Source organism: Cetorhinus maximus, chromosome 17 (assembly GCF_964194155.1).
Source record: "Cetorhinus maximus chromosome 17, sCetMax3.hap1.1, whole genome shotgun sequence".
NCBI classification, from domain to species: Eukaryota; Metazoa; Chordata; class Chondrichthyes; order Lamniformes; family Cetorhinidae; genus Cetorhinus; species Cetorhinus maximus.
The window spans coordinates 5062673-5084301 of NC_135895.1; the positions used below are offsets into that span (position 1 = coordinate 5062673).

General features: G+C 47.6%; 1 protein-coding gene across 1 annotated transcript in view; it reads left to right on the forward strand.

Annotated features, from left to right (window-relative positions):
• col24a1 (collagen type XXIV alpha 1) overlaps nt 1–21629 on the forward strand; it is a 721848-nt gene that overhangs the window by 673696 nt on the left and 26523 nt on the right. Inside the window, exons 44-46 of the mRNA XM_078561886.1 lie at nt 922–975; nt 7741–7794; nt 11518–11625. Of these exons, the coding sequence (XP_078418012.1) occupies nt 922–975; nt 7741–7794; nt 11518–11625 (216 nt within the window). The remainder of the gene's footprint in view (nt 1–921; nt 976–7740; nt 7795–11517; nt 11626–21629) is intronic.

Genomic DNA, 21629 nt, shown 5'->3' on the forward strand with positions numbered 1-21629 from the left:
AGCACATGGCTGTGCAGTTAATATACGGTTCATATCAGCCCTGACTGATCGGTAACATTCTCACCTGAGGATGAGGGTCATAGGTTCAAGTCCCACTCCAGAGACTCGGGCACAAAATCTAGGCTGAGAATTCAGTGCAATACTGAGGGACTGCAACACTGTCAGGGGAACAGTCCTGAGCAAGCACTGCACAATCAGAAGGACAGTACTGACCGAAGCCCTGCATGGTCAGAGACAGCAATTCTGAGGGAATGCAGCACTATCAAAGGGACAGTACTGAGGGAGCATTGCTCTGTTAGAGGGCCAGTACTGAGGGAGTATTGCTCTGTTAGAGGGACAGCACTGAGGGAGTATTGCTCTGTTAGAGGGACAGTACTGAGGGAGTATTGCTCTGTTAGAGGGACAGTACTGAGGGAGTATTGCTCTGTTAGAGGGACAGTACTGAAGGAGCATTGCTCTGTTAGAGGGACAGTACTGAGGGAGTATTGCTCTGTTAGAGGGACAGTACTGAGGGAGTATTGCTCTGTTAGAGGGACAGTACTGAGGGAGTGCTGCACAAGCACCTCTGAAGGAGACGTTAAACAGAGACCCTGTTTGCCTGCCCAGGTGCAAGTGAAATATCCCACATATATCCTGTTTCAAAGACGAGTTGGGGAGTTCTCCCTGGTGTCTTGACCAGCATTTATCCCTCAACCAATATCACTGAGACTGATTATCTGGTCATTATCACATTGCTGTTTGTGGGAGCTTGCTGTGTGCATGTAGGCTAATGCATTTCCCTTCAGTAAAATAGCAACTTCACTTCAAAGAAGTATTTTGTTGGCTGTGAAGAACTATGTGGAAGCTGGTATTTAAATTCAAGTTCTTCTAGCTAATCCTCCAAATCCATGTCAGTGTAACGTGTCTGTTTCCTCCATTCAGGGAAATCCAGGTGAATTAGGAGAACAAGGGCCAAAAGGAGAAAAAGGAATTAAGGTACGGACATCAGACAAAATGAATTTATTCTACTGGTGTTTAGTCTGTTGAGTACAAAGCTGATGTCAGGTGTCAGCCGTGGTCAATAGGCAGCACTCTTGCCTTTAAGTCAAGAGATTGTGAGTGTTAATTGTATGCCAATTGTGGAGAGCATTAATTGGGGTTTCACTTGATCAGATATAAAGAGATTCTTAGTTAAACTGGGGCGTGGTTGAGTTAGGAGGCATACGCCTGTCATGTTTGTTACGATCTTCATAGAGACAGGGCAGGATTGTCCCCCCGTCGGGGGTGAAGTTGAATGACGGGCGCACACAGGCACGCTTCCAATCGGCGCCCCCGATTGGGGGCGCTGCGCCATTTTACGTGGGCGGGCTAATTAAGGCCCACCCAGTGCTACGTCCGCATAGAAGCGCGATGCGCTCCCTGTGCGGGCGGGGGGGAATCCCAAAATCAAGAGTGCGCTCTTTCGCGCATGTGCACTAAAGAACGCACTCACCTCCCTGAGGCTAAGTGCAGCCTCAGGGAGATCAGCTGTTCTGTGACAAATATTAAAAATAGAGAAAAAAGTAATTCCTGACATGTCCCCTCATGTGACACTGTCGCATGAGTTGGGACATGTCCATAATTTTTACAAAAACTTTAATAAAAATTTTTTAAAACCTACACCGGTGCTCCTGGCCTGCCCGTTAACCTTAAGGTTGGACGGGCAGGTCCATTAATTAGCTAAATGACTCTGTCATTGGCCTCAATTGGCCATTGACAGGTCGGCGGGCACACAGCTGATTTTGCTGCACCCCCGCCTACCGGAAAATTTAAATGGGGCGCGGTGACGTCGGGAGTTCCGCCTGATGTCACCGCGCGTCATTTTACATGGCGGCGAGCTGGCCCCCCCCCCGCCCCCGCTCACCGACGGAAAAATCCTGCCCTTAAAATAGAAATTGGAACTTCCAATGAATAGCTGCAAGGATGACATGACAAGATTTCACTTTTTAGGAGTTTTACTGTAGTAAACAGACTAAAAGCACTATTGACTAAACACTATTTTTACAGGCAACTTACTTTAAACTGTAGAACAGAACATTCCCCTTTTACTTTTAACACAACTGAAAAGCCCACTTCATATGTATACTTTACACCGTGACTTAAGCAGTCATTCTATTTTCCCTGGTCCAAAACCAAACTGATTCTTAGCTCCCGAGGTTTTACTTCTGTTCCTTTCCTTTCCAAACCTGGTAACTTTTAACCCCAGAACTGTCTCTCTTGGTGAGGGTTTTTCCTGGCAATTCTCCCTGCAACATAAGTTAGGCAAATCTTCCAGCCTTGTTTCGAATCCTCATGAATTGGGTCTTTTTAATCCAAATGTAATCTCACCCTACATTCCTACACAGTGAACCAGAGATTTTTGGCCCCTGGCTGCTCCCCCTCTCCCAGACCCTGGCAGACTGCCTGTCTATTTAAGTTTTCAGGAGTACCTGAGAAACCTTTCCCCTCTAAAAGCCCATCTCCATGGCAATGTGAATCACATGGGCCTTGAATCCAGGTAGAAATGCTGATTCTAGCTTTTCTTCAGACCTCAACTCTATTTTATCTTGGAAGTAAATGGACAGTTTAAAGCCAAACCATTTATAACCTGACACTCTCAACGCCTTCCCAGGACTTTGAAGACTAGCAGTCTAACCACTGTAAACACAGATGCTGCTGCCATTGCCTCCAGGTGTGGACACCTTACACCTTCTTTCCAGTAAAGCAACCCTTTAACCTTTAACAGCCATGTCGCCTAAGCCTCATGTTAGGCAGGCTTCAGAATGGGTCACATGCCAATATTTATCTCTCAATTAATGTCATTAAAATCTGATTATCAGCTCATTATGACATTGCTATTTGTGGGAGCTTGCTGTGTGCAAATTATTTGCCACATTTTCTACACTCCAAAGCTGACAACACCTAAAAGTACTTCTCTGGCTGTAAAGTGCTTTGGGACATGAAAGGCACTATAGAAATGCAAGTCTTTCTTTTTATTGTTTTGGCACACAAATGTCAGGGTAACATTAGGCAGCTTAATGAATATGATGCAATAAATAAATATATACACACACACATATATATATATATATACCTCTGTTGGCCGATGGACAATACAAATATGCTAGTTCTGTTACCGTGTTCAAAGCATCAGGAGAGCTTTTATTCACCAGATTCTTGAAACAACGTTCACTGTTCCAATGGTAGAAAGCTTGACCGGCAGCAGCTAAACCTCTGCACACAGCAACAACAACAACTTGCATTTCAATAGCACCTTTACTGTTGCAAAACATCCCAAGAAAGTTCGCAGGAGCATTGTCAAAGAAAATCAGAGATTGGTTAGAATGTGGAATTCGATGTCACAGTGAGTGGTTGAGGCAAATCGTTTAGATGCATTTAAAGGGCAACCAGATAAGAACGTGAGAGGGAAAGGAAGAGGAGGAAGTGTTAATCAGGTTAGACGGTGAGAGGTGACAGGAGACTTCTTTAGAGTATAAACACTCGCATGGACCAGTTGGGTCAAAAGGCCTGCTTCAGTACTATATATACTGCGTGACTATGTCAATGTTAACACTGAGCCGCACCAAGATTTATTCAGACAGGCGACTAAAAGCTTAGTCAGAGAGAGGTCAAGGAGAGAGAAGTGGATGGAGAGGTTTAGGAAGGGAATTCCTGAGCATGCGACTGAGGTGGATTTATACACGCTGCTCTGTATTGGCTCTGCCTTGGCCATTAGGCTCTTTTTTTAATCATTCATGTGATGTGGGCTTCACTGGCTAGGCCAGCAATTATTGCCCATGCCGAGTTGCCCTTGAGAAGGTGGTGGTGAGCTGCTGCCTTGAACTGCTGCAGTCCATGTGGTGTAGGTACACCCACAGTGCTGTTAGGAAGGGAGTTCCAGAATTTTGACCCAGCGACAGTGAAGGAACGGTGATATATTTCCAAGTCAGGATGGTGAGTGACTTGGAGGGGAACTTCCAAGTGGTGGTGTTCCCATCTATCTGCTGCCCTTGTCCTTCCATGTGGTAGTGGTCGTGGGTTTGGAAGGTGCTGCCTAAGGAGGGAGTTAATGTTTGTGGATGTGGTGCCAATCAAGTGGGCTGCTTTGTCCTAGACGGTGTCAAGCTCCTTGAGTATTGTGGGAGCTGTGCTCATCCAGGCAAGTGGAGGGTATTCCATCACACTCCTGACTTGTGCCTTGTAGGTTTTGGGGAGTCAGGAGGTGGGTTACACGTCGCACGATTCCTAGCCTCTGACCTGCTCTTGTAGCCACAGTATTTATAGTTTCTATAAATACTGTGGCTACAAGTATTTATAGTCCAGGTTAGTTTCTGGTCAATGGTAACCCCCAGGATGTTGATAGTGGGGGATTCAGTGATGGTAATGCCATTGAACATCAAGGGGCGATGGTTGGATTCTCTCTTGTTGGAGATGGTCATTGCCTGACACTTGTGTGGCGCGAATGTTACTTGCCACTTGTCAGCCCAAGCCTGGATATTGTCCTAGTCTTGCTGCATTTGGACATGGACATGGACATGGACATGGACTCTGAGGAGTCGTGAATGGTGCTGAACATTGTGCAATCATTAGCGAACATCCCCACTTCTGACCTTATGATGGAAGGAAGGTCATTGATGAAGCAGCTGAAGATGGTTGGGCCGAGGACACGACCCTGAGGAATCCCTGCTGTGATGTCCTGGAGCTGAGATGACTGACCTCCAACAACCATAACCATCTTCCTTTGTGCTAGGTATGACATCAACCAGTGGAGAGTTTTGCCCCTGATTCCCATTGACTCCAGTTTTGCTAGGGCTTCTTGATGCCACACTCGGTCAAATGCAGCCTTGATGTCAAGGGCAGTCACTCTCACCTCACCTTGGGAGTTCAGCTCTTTTGTCCGTGTTTGAACCAAGGCTGTAATGAGGTCAGGAGCTGAGTGACCCTGGTGGAACCCAAACTGGACGTCAGTGAGCAGGTTATTGCTAAGCAAGTGCTGCTTGATAGCACTGTTGATGACCCCTTCCATTACTTTATTCATGATGGATAGGCGGTAATTGACCTGGTTGGATTTGCCCTGCTTTTTATGTACAGGACATACCTGGGCAATTTTCCACATAGCCGGGTAGATGCCAGTGTTGTAGCTGTACTGGAACAGCTTGGCTAGGGGCGCGGCAAGTTGTGGAGCACAAGTCTTCAGTACTATTGCTCCAAGCTACATGAGCCTGAAACCAAATTGAGTAGGAAGTTAAAACAGGAGATACGACACTGACTTGCTCATTCAAGGGAGTTAATGTCTAATTCAGGCAGGAGCCCTGCACACTTGCATATCCCGGGTTTCCGACTCGGCGCTGGGTGTACTTTCGGGATGAGGTGGGGGTTGGATGCTGGGGCAGGGATGGGGAGTGCGAATTGCATAACCAAAATCAATCCTTAAAAGGAATACCTCTGCCCAGAAAAACAGGCAGGGGGAAGGGCAATTTCTCCAGTTTATTTGTTCCAAAATCCTTCCTCCTTTTATCAACTGTGAACATTCATGTCAAGTGGCAAGAAAATCAATTTCAGGCTGCTTATGTCATTTGGCAACTTGTTTGGACTCGACCAATGGAGAGTATGCATAACAAAACCATCCAGACAGTGAAAGCTTAATGCGCAAACATCTGGATATCCTGTTTTTGCAATAAAATCCACAGACTCTCTTGTTCTTCAACACGTAATAACTATTAAAGTAGTGTGACTGTCTTCAGTCTTACCGCACAGTGCAGTGGTACGGAAGAAAATGTCATTGCCTTTGAGTTTCGTGATCATGTTTCATAAGTCTCAGAAGCAGGCCAGCTGCAATACTATTTACATGTATAAAGAAAGATCCTAACTACTCAGCGTTGAAAAGGGACATCATTTATTGAGGCTTCGTATTGTGAGCTATATATGTCCAGGTAATCCAAAGCCTATTTTTTTGCAGAATCGGAGAATTGATACAGCGCTGACGGAGGCCATTCAGCCCATCCTGCCTGTGTTGGCTCTTTGAAAGAGTGATCCAATCAATCCCACTCCCCTGTTCTTTCCCCATAACCCTGCAGGTTTCTCCCCCTTGAGATTTTATCCAATTCCCTTTTGGAAGTTATTGAATCTGTTTCCACTGCCCTTTCAATTAGCATGTTCCAGATTACAACTACGCACTCTGTGTAGGGGGAGGTGGTGGTGGCATAGTGGTATTGTCACTGGGCTAGTATTCTAGATACCTTGGGTAATGCTCTGGGGAAATGGGTTCAAATCCCATTACAGCAGGTGATGAAATTTGAATTTAGTAAAAATCTGGAATTAAAAGTCTGATGATGGCTGTGAAACTATTGCCAATTGTTGTAAAAACCCCACCTGGTTCACTCATGTCCTTTAGGGAAGAAAATCTGCTGTCCTTAACTGGCCTGGCTTACATTTGGCTCCAGACCCACAGCAAAGTGGTTGACTCTGAACAAGAGCAATAAATGCTGGCCTCGCCACTGATGCCCACAGCCCATGAACAAGTATAACTAAAACCACCTCATCTCCCCCTGTCATCCCTTTGCCAATTATCTGGAATCTGCGTGCTCTTTTTCTTCATCTATTCATTCAGGGGATTTATTGCCCACCCCTAATTGCCTTTTGAGAAGGTGGTGGTGAGCTGCCTTCTCGAACCGCTGCAGTCCATGCGGTGTAGGTACACCCACAGTGCTGTTAGGAAGGGAGTTCCAGGATTTTGACTCAGCCACAGTGAAGGAACGGCGATATATTTCCAGGTTAGGATGGTGAGTGACTTGAAGGGGAACAAGTTGCTGAGCCTTCAGACGATGGAAACGGTTTCTCCTTATTTACTCTATCAAAGCCCTTAATGATTTTTAAACGCCTCTATTAAATCTCCCCTTAGTCTTCTCTGCACTGTGAAGAACAGCCTTAGCATCTCCAATATCTGGACTCAGTGCTAATGACCATATATTGATAGCAGTCAATGTGTTCCATTTGTCTTCAAGGCTGTTGTGCAAGGGAATAGAAAGTACCTACATTATTCTATAGAATCAATCCCAATTTGTTTTACCAAAAAAGAAATATACTCAAAATGTATTTTGTCGAATTAAGCCTTTGACTTGTCAGCAATGGAGAAATTGACAGAAATGTTTAAATCTTGATTCTAAATTTTTCAAGCAAAACAAAAACCCAGGGAAACATTTTGATGTGTCACCACAATATTATAAACATTTGTGGGGTTTCGATAATGTAACCAGGGGTAAAACATTCCCATTTCAGGATTCAAGGTAATTGGCAAAAGAACCAGAGGGGGAGATCCATGAGTTGTTGTGACCTGGAATGTGATGATTGAAAGAGCGGTGGAAATACATTCATTAGGAGCTTTGGAAAGCTGCATTAAAAACAGAAAGTGCTGGAAACGCTCATAGGCAGCATCTTCAACGGGAGGAATGGGCTAGTGAGTCTTCATTAGAACTGGAAAAGGCTGGATAAATATTTGGAGAGGTGAAATTCGCAGGGTTCCCGGGAAAGTGGTGGGGGGGGGGAGTGGGACTAATTGGTTAACTCTTTCAAAGAGCCAGCATAGGCACGATGGGCCAAATGGCTTCTTCCTGTGCTGTATAATTCTATGATTCTATACGTATTGACGGGCACGGGAGAACATTGATTAAATGATGTGCTCACTCATTCTAAATCTCAAAATCTTGTGAAATGTTAATTCTGAGCTCTCTGTAATGTTTTCAGGGTGAAAAAGGGGCAAAAGGATCTCGTGGTGAACCAGGGAAAGCAGGCTTGTCGGTGAGTAGCCCTCATTCCATCTATACCATGCAGACGTCTTTAACCCTCAAACACCTGGGAAACTACTTCCTCCCCATCTCATGAAACAGACTTGGAGAAAAGAACAGCTTGAAAGAGCCTTGTTTAATTTGTACAGGAGCTCAGCTATTTCCAGGACAATCTTTGTACCCAATGGCTCAGTTCCCCCCTCCCCCTAACTTTCACTCTTAAGCTACTGTTTTCCCCTGGCGGTAGCAGAGTGTGCAACAATGGACAATCCAACATGGACACCGTTCTCACGTCACTCAATCCTGCACCTGGTGATCAAAACAGCCTCAGCAAAAGATGCCTCCTAATTTGTCACTAACTTGCTAAATTGGTGACCTCATGCATGCATTAGTGTAGGAAGTAGGGATTTTTTTTAAACATTACTCATGGAGGTAGGCACCCCTGATCAGGCCAGCATTTATTGTCTGCATCTAAATTTCCTTGAGAAGGCGGTGGGCGTGACATCTTCTGAACAAGGGGATCGGTATGTAATCGTTGTGTTACCGGACGAGTATTTGCGATGAAACTGGAATATTTACCTCGGAGGTGGGAAGCTCCTGTTCCCAGTGGGCCTCGGGACCTCTGCTCGTGCCCCAGCCGGGAAGTGGCGGCACGTGCGCAGTTCATGTCTTTTCATGTCTCTAGGCCGAAGACCAGCCCTGTGCGCCTGCGCAGGAGTAAAGGAGTGAAACGGTGCCGGACTGCAGGTCAGCTGACCTGAACCGGAGTGCTATTCCCAGGGGGAAGGTCGTGGGGAGGCAGACAGGGAGAGGTCCCAGAAGAAAGTTCCAGGCAGGGAGAAAGACAGGGATCATAAAAAGGCCCCAGGAGTAAAGCTAAAAGAAAGGAGCAGAGCAATAGGCTCTGTGTTAAAGTGAGAGCTGTGAGGAGCAGACTTGAAGTGAAGCATGCTTAAGAGAAGCCCTGAAGATCTGAGGAGGCAGCCAGCCGAAGGTTGCTGACACCTTACTGCTGGCCTTTTAGAGCGGTGGTGTTCTGCTTGGCACGGCTGAAGATCAGAGAGTGTGCTCAGAAGGTGAAGCCTGAGGGCACTCGGAGATCCAGGGAAAAGGACTCTTTGGAAGGTGAGACTGAAACCCTGGAGGTGAATCCTTGTTGAAGCCGTCCGAGTGGGAGTGATGTTTGGGAAGAATTCAAAGGCGAGACCTTCAAATGTGGAGATTGGAAACACTCATAAGAAAGACAGACTTTCAGTGAAACTGATTGGCTCACAATGTGACAAACATCTGGGTGGGCTGTTGAGAAATCCACAGAATCTGCTTTGGTCGCATTTGTCATTTAATTTGGAGTGTGGTATGTCTGACCACAGTTCTCCTGATAATTCGCTTGTACTGTATACCTACCCTGAACATTAGAGTATAAGGTAGATGTGGTCAATTATTTTCTCTCTCCTAATTTGTATGTGCCTGTAAAGATATACCAGGGGTGAAGGGATAGTGAATATTTGAATCACTTTCTTGTGAATATATTGAGACATTTCCAACATTTTTGTCTGGTGTAATATAGTTCATTTTTCTTGTTTTAATAAGTATTTTATTCTTTGTGTTATAAGTTTATATAAGTGGACCAGCTGCTCTCTAAGGCGGTACTTCCTCTTGAGAAAGGGCAGAAGTCTCGCCTTGAAGCAATTAACGCTGCTCCCAGCATTAAATGGGGCAGTCAAGAGTTGGCTGGTTTTCTCCTGACATTTTAGCTGGTGAGGTGGGGGTGTGGAAGGGGTGGGGGGGGTTGCTGGGTGGTAGGTGGGGAATTGGGAGGGTGGAGGATGGAGGGGTTGGGTGGGTAGTGGGGGTGTGGGGGTGGGAGATGGGGAGTTTGAGGGGGTGAGTGGGGAGGGCTGGGTGGGGGTGGGGGGAGTGGGAGGTGGGGAGGGCTGGGTGGGGGTGGGAGGTGGGGAGGGTTGGGTGGGGGTGGGGGGAGTGGGAGGCGGGGAGGCTAGGTTGGGGTGGGGAGGAGGGGGTGGGAGGTGGGGAGGGTTGGGTGGGGGTGGGATGTGGGGTGGTAGGGGGTTGGAGGGGGCAGGGTGGGGGTTGATGGGGTGCAAAAACTGCAGCATTCCTTACAATCCAGCCCCTAATGTCGGGAATGGTGACGATGAAATTGCTGGATTGCCCAAAGAAACCATCTAACCATCTGGTTCACTAACGCCCTTACCCGGTCTGACCTACATGTGACTCCAGACCCGCGGCAATGTTGTTGACTCTTAACTATCCTCTAAATGACCTAGCAGGCCACTCGGTTGTTAAGAAAGTGGCTCACCACCACCTTCCAAAGGGAAATTGGGGATTGGCTGATCTTCAGCTGCTTCATCAATGACGTTTCCTCCATCATAAAATCAGAAATGGGGATTTTCGCTGATGATTGCAAAATTGCACAATGTTCACCATTTGTGACTCCTCAGACACTGGAGCAACCTGTGCCTATGTGCAGCAAGACCTGGACAACGTCCAGCCTTGGGCTGATAAGTGGCATACAACATTCACGCCACACAGGTGCCAGGCAATGACCATCTCCAACAAGACAGAATCTAAACATTATCCCTTGACATTCAATGGCATTACCATCACTGAATCCCCCACTATCAACATCCTGGGGGTTACCATTGACCAGAAACTGAACTGGACTAGCCATATAAATACTGAGGCTACAAGAGCAGGTCAGAGGCTAGGAATCCTGTGGTGAGTATCTCACCTCCTGACTCCCCAAAGCCTGTCCACCATCTACAAGGCACAAGTCAGGAGTGTGATGGATACTCTCCACTTGCCTGATTGAGTCCAGCTCCCACAAAAATCATCCAGGACAAGGTAACCCTTGATTGGCACTCCATCCATCATCTTAGACATTCAATGCTTTTACCAGCAGCATATCATGTCTGTGTACCTGATTTACAGGATGCACAGCAGGAATTTGCCAAGGAACTTTTAGCAGCACCTCCCAGTCCTACATCTCTTCCATCCAGAAGGATAAGGGCAGCAGACACATGGGAATACCACCACCTGGAAGTTCCCCTCCGAGTCACTCACCATCCTGACTTGGAAATATATCACCGTTCCTTCACTGTCGCTGGGTCAAAGTCCTGGAACTCCCTCCCTAACAGCACTGTGGGTGTACCTACACCACATGGACTGCAGCGGTTCAAGAAGGCAGCTCACCACCACCTTCTCAAGGGCAATTAGGAATGGGCAATAAGCACTGGCCTTGCCACATCACAAGAATGAATAAAACAAATAATTGCTGAGGAAAAGATTGCAAACTATAACTAATAAGGAGCAGAAGATAAAATGTGGGGTACAAAGGAATATAGAAAAGAAAGATAATTGTGGTTATGAAGCGAGAAAGCCATTAACAGCTCACATTTCCAGCAAGTTACTGCACAAAAATGATTCTCGCTGAAGCGGGGGTGAGGGGAAAGATTGAATTCGGGGGCAGGATGCGAGGTACCCAGCTGCAGCGAACTCTGAGCCATTACATCACTGTCTCTTAACGTGTCCTGCGTCGGGCAAGAGGCTGCATTGTAAAACGTGTCCGCAGCGTCTCGAGGAAACTTCCTGAGGAAACTAGGGATGGATGGGTGATTCTTGCAGCTTTTCGGCACAGCCCACAACCCAAGGGCAAAATGAACCAGATGTTGTTTGAAAACATTCATCAACTCCATTTTCTTGACTTGTTTTCCAGGGAATCAGTGGACCAACTGGTGAAAGAGGAGCAGCAGGATACCCAGGACTGAGAGGAAAACCTGGGAATGTCGGAAAACCAGGAGCTCCCGGAAGTCCTGGACAGTCTGTAAGTATGTTTCATATCGGGTTTCATATCCTGGTGAATCTTAAAAAATCGTTTGGAATTTTATGCTGGACAAGATGAGAGATGTTTAGCTGGAGGAATGAACACTTCCCAGTTCAGGCATCCAATTCAACAACAAGCATTTCCTGGTCATGCACACAACAATTAAAACCTGAAGGAATGATACTCCATGCTTCATTTTTAGTTTCAGAGAGGGTGCCTGTCAGCAATTAATACTTACCATGTGATTAAAAGGCTGCTTAGCATGCTGGACAGGTGGCTGGTTAGCTCAGTTGACTGAGTGACTAGTCTATGGTTCAAAATCATGGCAACGTTGCAAGGCTCAATCCTCGTTTGGGCTGAGGGAGACTGGGCAGCCTCCTCGCCCTTTCCCGTGGTAAAATCACGACATAAGCTGTGATTCGGTGACCCTCAAGTAATCAAGGATGCTACCTGTAGAAGAATGCTGGACAAGACTTCAATTCCTGTGGCAAGTTTAGTTTGTATTTACCGCACAAATATAGAAACTTCACACCATTGCGGGTTGGGGGTGGAGTTGGGGCGGCTGCCCCCAGATGCAGATCGGTGGTGGCCACAGGGACTGCTGACTGCCAAGATGGGCTGTTTTAAATGCTCACCTTGGTTCCCAGTTGCTTTCTTCAACATTAAGCCCCCTTAAGCATTAGCCCTCACCTCTCACACCTCCTCAACCCAACCCATTTCCCTTGCCCATACATGCCAACTCAAGTCAATCCATTGCTTCCCAGCTGCCCTTAATGGCCCCTCACACCCTTTATGTCAACCCATTGACCCCCATCGATCCCCATGGACCTATATAGCCCCTATGCCAGTTTAGTGCCAACCCATGCCAACTCATCTCAGTGAGGCAGACAGAGGGATGCCATTTGTGTAACTAGTGACGGAGTGGTGTAACTAGGAAGGCAACCTCTGGACATTTGAATTTAATCCTGCATCAGTAGCTCTCCTGAAATTGCTGCCTGATATGTGCACAATTATCAGGGCAGCTTTAGTCTCAGCATTATTTTAGAACCAGAGAACCATAGCAAAGTCACAGCGCAGAAAGAGGCCATTCAGCCCATCGTGCCTGCACTGGCAAAAAAAGAGAAAGAAAGAAACTAGCCGCTCATTTTTAATCCCATCTTCCAGCCCCTGGTCTGTAGCCTTGCAGGTTACAGCACTTCAGATGCAGATCCAAGTGCCTTTTAAATGAGTTGAGGGTTTCAGCCTCAACCACCAACTGGGGCAGTGAATTCCAGATACCCACCACCCTCTGGGTGAAAAGGTTTTACCTCATGTCCCCTCCAATCACCTTAAATCTATACCCCCCCTGGTAATTGGTCTTTCCTGTCTACCCTATCTAGGCCCCTCATAATTTTGTACACCTCAGCCTCCTCTGTTCTAAGGAAAACAACCCTAGCCTATCCAATCTTTCCTCATAGCTGTAACTTGCAAGCCCTGGCAACATTCTTGTCAATCTCCTCTGTTCTCTCTCCAAAGCAATTATGTCCTTCCTGTAATGTGGCAACCAGATCTGTACATGAAATTCCAGCTGTGGCCTAACCAGCGTTTTATACAGTTCCAGCATTACATCCCTGTTATTGTATTTAATATGTTGTCCAATAAAGGAAAGCATTCCATATGCTTTCTTTACCACCTTATCCAGCTGTCCTACCACCTTCAGGGATCTATGGATATGCACTCCGAGGTCTCTCACTTCCTCCACCTCTCTCAATATCCTCCTGTTTATTGAGTATTCCCTTGCTTTGTTTGCCCTCCCCAAATGCATTACCTCAAACTTTTCCAGATTGAATTCCTTTTGCCACTTTTCCGTCCACTCAGCCAAACCATTGATATCATTCTGGAGACAAAGGCTATCCTCTTCACTATCAACTACACAGACAGCTTCTGTGTCATCTGCAAATTTCCCAATCATGCCTCCCACATTTAAGTCCAATTTATTAACATAGACAACCAGCAGCAAGCACCCCAACACTGAGCCCTGTGGAACACCATTGGAAACTGCTTCCCATCCACAAAAATATCCATCCACCATTACCCTTTGTTCCCTGTCACGGAGCCAATTTTGGATCCAACCTGCTGCCTTCCCCTGTATCCCATGGGATCTCACTTTCCTGCCCACTCTGCCATGTGGGACCTTGTCAAATACCTTACTGAAATCCATGTGGAGAACATTCACTGCACTACCCTCATCAATCCTCCTTGTTGCTTCCTCAAAAAAATCGATTGAGTTAGTAAAACACGATCTTCCCCTAACAAAGCCATGCTGACTATCCCTGATTAATCCATGCCTTTCTAAGTGACAGTTTATCCTGTCTCTCAGAATTGATTCCAATAATTTTCCCACCACTGATGTCAGACTGACCGGTCTAAAACTTTCTGGCCTATCCCACACACCCTTTTTAAATAATGGTGCAACATTTGTAGATCTCCAATCCTCTGGGACTTCGCCTGTATCTATTGAGCGTTGGAAAATGATCCTCAGAGTATCCGTCATTTCCTCCCTGGCTTCCTTCAACAGCCTGGGATACAATCCATCCGGCCCTGGTGATTTATCCACATTCAAGGATGTCAGTCTCTCCAGTACTTCCTCTCTCACTATGCTTATTGTATCTAATGTTCCAAACTCTCCTCATTAATTAGAAAGTCTGCACCATCCCTCTCCTTCTGAAGACAGAGACAAAGTGCTCATTGAGAACCCTCCCCACATCTTCAGCATCAACCCACAAGATACCACGTACATCTCTGATAGGCCCGACCCTTCCCTTAGTTATTCTCTTGCTCTTCATGTACTGGTAAAACATCTTAAGATTCTCTTTGTTCTTACCTGCCAATATTTTGTCGTATCCTCTCTTTGCTTTCCTCATTTCCTTTTTCACCTCAACCCTGTACTTTCTATACTCCTCTAGGCTTTCGACAGTATTAAGCTTTTTATGACTGTCATAAGCTTCTTTTTACTGCTTTACCTTACCCATGATGCTTCGGAATGACCGGGGGTGGGTGAGGGCTGTAGATTTGGCAGTGCTGCCCCTTTTCCTTTGTGGAGATATGTCTACACTTTTGAAGAACCCTCACTGAGGAAGTGGAATCATCCCAGATTTGCACAAGGGGAGGTAGCGGGCGGGAAAAGGGACATTTTAGCCACCGGCCGCAATGGCGGCTTTTGACACCTTATCACCCCTTTCCTGGCATGTCCCGCCTCATCAATTATGCATTCCCGGGCAACACCGCTGGCGGGCGGGCTCAGATTTGCTCGCCACGCTGTGACCTCAGCGCTCCCTCAGTCCGGGCGCCATATTCAAAGCGCATCAGAGCGCAGCCTTTTTCCTGTCTACAGACCAGGGGCTGCTCCAGGCGACAGGTGGCCCCGAAAGCAGACGGCAGCTCCCACATTTAGTGACGTCTCTCTGGGGCGCGAGCGTGCTGGACACAGTGGAAGGCTGCTGCGATGTCCTCTACCCCCGCTCTGGCCACAGGAGGTCCACCAGAGTCACCAATATCCAGCCTGGGAGGCAGTAGCTGTGGTGGTCAGCACCACCAGAGCACAGAGGAGGTCAGCCATCCAGTGCAGGAAGAGGATGAATGATCTCATCCGTTCCCCAGGGTAAGTCAACAACCTCATCGCTCGCACACTCACAAACCCATCACACACCCACAGGGATCTCACACCTCAAGGGACAACACCACTAACTCTCACACACACCCTCACATCTCCATCAGGCTCATACCCTCTGGAGCTCACATCCTCATCCCGTCCATGGCTCCGCTCACCACACAAACATTCCCCTCAGTGCCATGTGTCCTCCTCACACTCTCTCCATCTGTTTTCATGCAGGAGAAGCTGGCTCACAACAGCAGGGAGAGGTCTCAGTCTGGGGGTGGAGTGGCCCACATTAGGCCCCGCACTCACTTTGAGGAGTGTGCCATTGTGCTGACTGGTGAGGACGTGGACCGTGCCTGCGGTGACGGTGAGGTCAGCGGCAAACACCCACATGAGGATCCTGCACCACATCATCCCTCTCTCAATGTAACTGTGAGTGCCTCTCTCCTGCTTTTGACTCTGCTGCCAGGCACTTCATTATCTCGACTTTGGTTCACAGGGAGCTCTGCCAAGAGACCGACACCCTCAGCCAGCCAGTCCCTCAGCTCCATCCAGGTCCTCACCTCCAGCCAAGAGGACACCTCCTCCATTGAAGAGTTGGAACTAAGCAGCCTGGAAGACCCATCACAGCGCTTACCCACACCCTGCACCAGCGCAGAGACACACACCTCGGTGGGATCTATATTGAGAGCAGACATGGGTTCACAATCTGGTGGTCACCACGCAGACATATGTCCGCAGCAGCAGGAGACAGGTTCAGCCGAGCTCCCCGGCACTTGGAGGACTGCGGAGGATCAGTCAACAGTGAGGTCCGAGTCAGGTGACGAGCCTCCAGATTCAGCCTTCCAACTCATCATGGAGAGTCAGCAGAAGACGGAGGCAACATCATGCAGAGCTGTTGGAAGCCCTCAGCATAGTGGCATGTGGGTCGGAGGAGTGTGTCCACCTGCTCTCTGATGAATTGGTGCCCACATGTGTGTGTATGGAGGTCTCCATGGGGAGGATGGAGACCCTGGTCCAGCTGAATTTGGAGATGCACACAGACCTGCGCTCCATCATGGGAGCCATAGGTGATTTCCTGCAGTGGCAAAGCAAGAGGGAAACGGGGCACCTCGAAGTCCCTCCAGGTGCTCCTTCCCCTCAAGGAGTCAGGCCGGGGCCCTCAGGCACCCGAAGGGAGGAGAAGCGGCTGCTGGACACCCCTTGGGGGGTCACCTACTCAGGAATCTCAGATGCTGTCCTCTCCCTCTGAGTCCCCTTTGCCCGTGACCCCCTTTAACCTCATCCTCTGTCACCGTAGAGGGAGTAGCTGGCCCACAGGAGGACAGCCAAAGCCAGCCGGGGCCCTCAAGGCCTCAGCTGTCCAGAGGACACACACCGAAGTCATCAGAGACAACAAGGCCAACCATTGGACAGGCTGTCTCCACCCCTGCTGCGGATGTCAGGGCAGCACCTAGAAGAAGTGCTAGGGTTAGAAAAGTTAAGAAATTCTGATCACAAGTGGTTGCACAGGTGAACACATTTTGTCACTTTATAAACAGAAAATATATTCACTTTCACTGAACAATGTGTAATGGTGTCTTTCAGCTTCATTTACAGGCTTTGTGAGTCCTCCCCCTGCATCCCCCCCTCGAGCAGTTCAGCTGCAGCAGCTGGACCATGAGTGATTCTGGAGGGAGAAGTGTGTGTGTGTGTGTGTAGCAGGACCTTTCGGAGCCTCGTGTAAGCCTCTCCCACACACACGGAGCCTTCCTCCATCACACCGCCCCTGGACTCCTTCCTTCCCCTGGTCCCCTTCCCCCCTCTGGACTCTTTCCCCACTGTGGACTCCATCCCCCCTCCAGACTCCTTCCCTTACACCTTCCTCTCTACTTGCTGCATTCTCCCCCGTTACACCCTCCTTCCATCGTACTCACTCCTTCTCCCCCAGCCTCACCCCCCAACACCGTTGTTCCTCCCCACTCCGAGCCGAACCTCCCCCTGACATCTTTGTGCCCCTTCTTCCCCGACCCTGGTACACCTTCCTCTCCCAGTCAAACCTAGACTTTCCTCTCCCAGCCTCTTCGGGACACCTTATCTCCCACTCACAACTGGACCTTCCTCTCCCCACCCTCGCTGGTCATACCTAGCAGCCCATGGCCAGGACCGTGATGTTCTGAAGTAGACCTGAAGCATCAATGGAGACCTCCCGCTTTCCGAGAGCTGCTTTGCGGTGGAGCCGTGTCCATGAGGATCCACCCAGCAGGCAACACACGTGTTCCTCCAGGGTCCGGTAGCTGTAGGGCTCCAGCATCTTCTTCTCCTCGGATGTCCGCGATCTGAGCAAGGCCCTAGCAGTAAAACCTGACTCCTGCATGTCACACATGTCCAGATGTGTTCTGGGCCGGCGTGTTTTCCTGCTGGTGCAACAGAAAATCGGGCGTGGAGGGGAGACGATTCCCGTTGGGCCTTACTTTGCCTCCCATTATCAGGATGCAAATGGGGTTGACTCCGGCCTCCAGCGGGATTGGCGTTCCGTCATGGCAGACACCATCGGATGATCCTGTTGTCCTTTCACACCGGCATGAAACTGATTTTTGGCCTTCTCGCCATGTTGTCCCCCCCCCCAGCCTGACGTGATGCCCCACTCCAATAGGACTGGACAATTCCGGCCACCATTTTCCCTCCTAGTAACTGTATCCAGACCACTCTCACCACTCCCCCTCTCAGCTTTGTAAAATCTGTCTTCCCCCAGTTTAGGACTCTCACTCCTGTTCTATCTTTGCCCTTTTCCACAATGATGCTAAATCTATCTATATTATGGTCACTATCTCCAAAATGGTCCCTCACTGCTACTTCATCCACTTGCCCAGCTTCATTTCCTGGGACTAACTCTAGAATTGTGCCCACTCTCGTTGGGATGGTTATGCGCTGACTAAAGAAGTTCTCTTGAATGCAGTTCGAGAATGTTGTGCCCTTTGCACCCTTCACACTGTTCGTATCCCAATTGATATTCGGGCAGTTGAAGTCCCCAACGATTACTGCCCTATTGGTTTTGCCCTCAGAAATTTGACAGAAAAATCTATGCCAACACATTACAGAAACCAGGAGCGCACTCGTACGCACCCTGCACAAACTCCATTCTCTGTCCATGTGGCTGCATCCCTTTGTGCTTCAAAATAAATTCCACTCTTATAAAAGGCTGAATTTATTGTCCACAGCCAGATCCCCTCTGGGAGGAATTACCAAATCAGTACATCCTATACCCTCTCCGGTTACGCAGTCCAAATCTCACTAGTTCCATGACCTCTGCTGGTGTAAAAAAGCATAACATTGTTTCACATACAGATGGCATTATAATTCTGATTAAACTGTTCCTGATTTTTTTTGACATGAAGGGCTCTTTGCAAAACAGTTGCATTATGGCCCCGCTGTTCGCGGAGACAACACAGACCTTCCAAAATAGCGGGTGAGATTTGGACCCAGCAGTCCCACCCCCCCCCGCCCCATTTCCAACCCATCGTCGGTAGGGGAAAGGGGGCAGAATGTGACTTGCACACATGGGAAATTCAAGCTCAGCAGGGGCCATTTGAACTCAGTGTTGACCACAGTGTATCCCACAGTGTGGGAATTATGAATCTTTAGTGAGTCATACATGCTTTTAAAGAGCGCATAAGTTTTGTAGAACTGTCAAGCTGTGAGTTTATTTAAATCCCCAGCCCATTAACTATTGAATAAAAAAACAACCCATCTGTGTAAGTGAGAGTTTTAAAAAAACTTAGGCTATCAAGTTGTTTCAATCCCCAACCCTTTAGAAAAAATAAATAAAAGGCTGCCTGTGCCAGTGAGAGTTGAAAAAAATCTGCTCCAGCAGTTACAATAGCTGTTTGTTGACATATCCCAAAAGGCTACCATTCTATCATTATTAATAGTTTGACTGCTTTCCACAACCTATCATCACAGTACGGGATTGTAAATTCACAGTATGATTGGCAGCTTAAAGGTTATTAAAGGATTAATTATCGTTGATGTGGGATGATAAATAGAAGGGATTAAGTATTTGAGGGGGTTTAAATGTCCTGAATGGGCTTACATGAATTGGAGTGTTTTTTGAAGTCTGTAATAGATATTTAGAACTTTATTTTATTTCGTCTCAACACGGCTCCTGTTGTCTGCCCATGGTGGATACTGGTTGTGTTGGCATGGGAGGGCGTAAGGCCAAAGCATGGCGACTGTGGTATCATGGGTTGGCATGACTTGGCACTAAGTTGGGATCCCTATCTATAAAGAGCCGTGGGGATCAGTGGGGTCAATGGGTTGACATGAAGGGCCTGAGGGGCCATTAAGGGTGGCCAGGGTTGGCATGTATAGGGCATGGGAAATGGGTTGGGATGAGGGGGTGTGAGGGGTGAGGGCTACTGCTTCACAGGGCCTAATGTTTAAGAAAACAACTGAGAACCAAGGCGAGTCTTTAAGACAGCTCGTCTTGGCACTCGGCAGTCCCTGTGGCCACATCCGATCTGCGTCCGGGAGCAACCGCGCCTTCTCCATCCTGCACCTGCGAGTCCCCTGGAACGAAGATCCGGTGCTTTTTCCCGAGGCATGGCGAGCCAGGAAATTTCCGGACTCCCGCTATTCGACTTGGGAGCAAAAGCCCGGGCCATAGTATTTACAGCACAGAAACGGCCCAGTTTGCCCGACTGGTTTGTGCTGGTGTTTATGGTGCTTGTGAGCCTCTCACTCCTGTTCATCTCTCCCATTCAGCATATCCTTCTATTCCTTTCCCCCCGCCCCCGTGTTTACCCAATTTCCCCTTCAATGTATCTATACTATTCACCCCAACCACTCCTTGTGGGAGCGCGTTCCATATCCTCACCGCTCTCTCAGTAGAGGAGCTTCTCCCGAATTCCCTTTTGGATTTATTAGTGACTTTGGATTTGTTTTCCCCTTTGACCCTTGTTCCTCTTACAATTATTGAACGGGTGTATAGATAGGAGCACGAGGAGGCCATGCAGCCCCTCGAATCTGCTCCTCCATTCAAACAGATCATGGCTGATCGATGATAGTTTCAATTTCAGGCAGTTGAGGTCAAGAACAGACAAAAATATTTATGATGCAGAGATTTGCATCCCAGTATTTTGTCGGCCATCATTACTTGATGATGTAGGAATTAATAAATTGGCTTAAGTTCACGTAACTGACAAACACAAGGGAATTCTGTGCAGTGTTTCTCAATGAATAAGCCATTAAGTCGATGCTCATTCTGCTTTTACCAGTGATTCCGACTGGTTTTAAAGATAACAGAGTACTGTGTACAGTCTGGACACTGCATCTTACAAAAGATCTATTAACCAGGAAAAGAATTCAGTGCAGATTTACCAAAATATTACCAGGGCTCCAGGTGTTAAGTTACAAGGGGAGACTACAGACACTAGGTTTGTATTCTGGGATATAGAAGATTAAGGGGTGACTTGATTGAGGTTTTTATGTTTTGGAAAGAAATTGATGGTGTAGATAGAGAGAATCTTTTTCTACTGGTGGGAGGAGTCCAAGATAGGAGGACATAACCCTAACACCAGAACCAGGTCATTCAGGAGGGAAGTTAGGAATCAATTAATCACACAAAGGGTGGTCGGAGTGTAGAGCTCTCTCCCACAAAGAGCAGTAAATGCTAATTGAATTAATAATTTAAATCTGCAATCAGTCCATTTTTGTGAGACGAGGTAATAGGGACGTAGAGCCATGGTGGAGACAAGATATAGATAAGCCGTAATCTCATTTACCAGTGGAACAGGCTTAAGGGGCTGAATGGCCTCCTCCTGTTCCTATGTTCCTAATTGTAAGTAATTATAGTGTGCACCAAACAGCAATTAAAGTATGAGACTGTGGATTTGCTTAGATTAAACATGGGGTGGAGGCAGGGAGGAGTACAGGGTATCATGTGGAACAATAGAATAAACTCAGCAAAAAACCAACAAGACATCCACAGGTCCAGGTTGGGTGTGGCCCATGGTAGTGGTCATTCTGACTTCCTGCACCTCTTTTGTGTAAATGTCCAAGCCCACAAGGCCCTGGAGGGGGAGCACGCGATGTCCACCTGTACCTTGCCTCCCACAACTAGCGTGCACCAGTGGGACTGGAGCACATTTGTGGATCAGAGTCGGAACATCAATGGCTGGATTTTGTGATAATTGTAACAATGAGGCTTGTAGCTTTCACTGTTAGAATGGAGTAAATTGCATAGCAACTGCTGGAGTCTGCACATGAGCATTTAGTGCAGAAATCTGGAAGTTACTGAGTTACCCTGAGTTACCCCACCATGTGCGCTGCACCAGAACCTTGCTGATATTCTCAGCATTAAAACACATACAATGACATGAAATTAGAT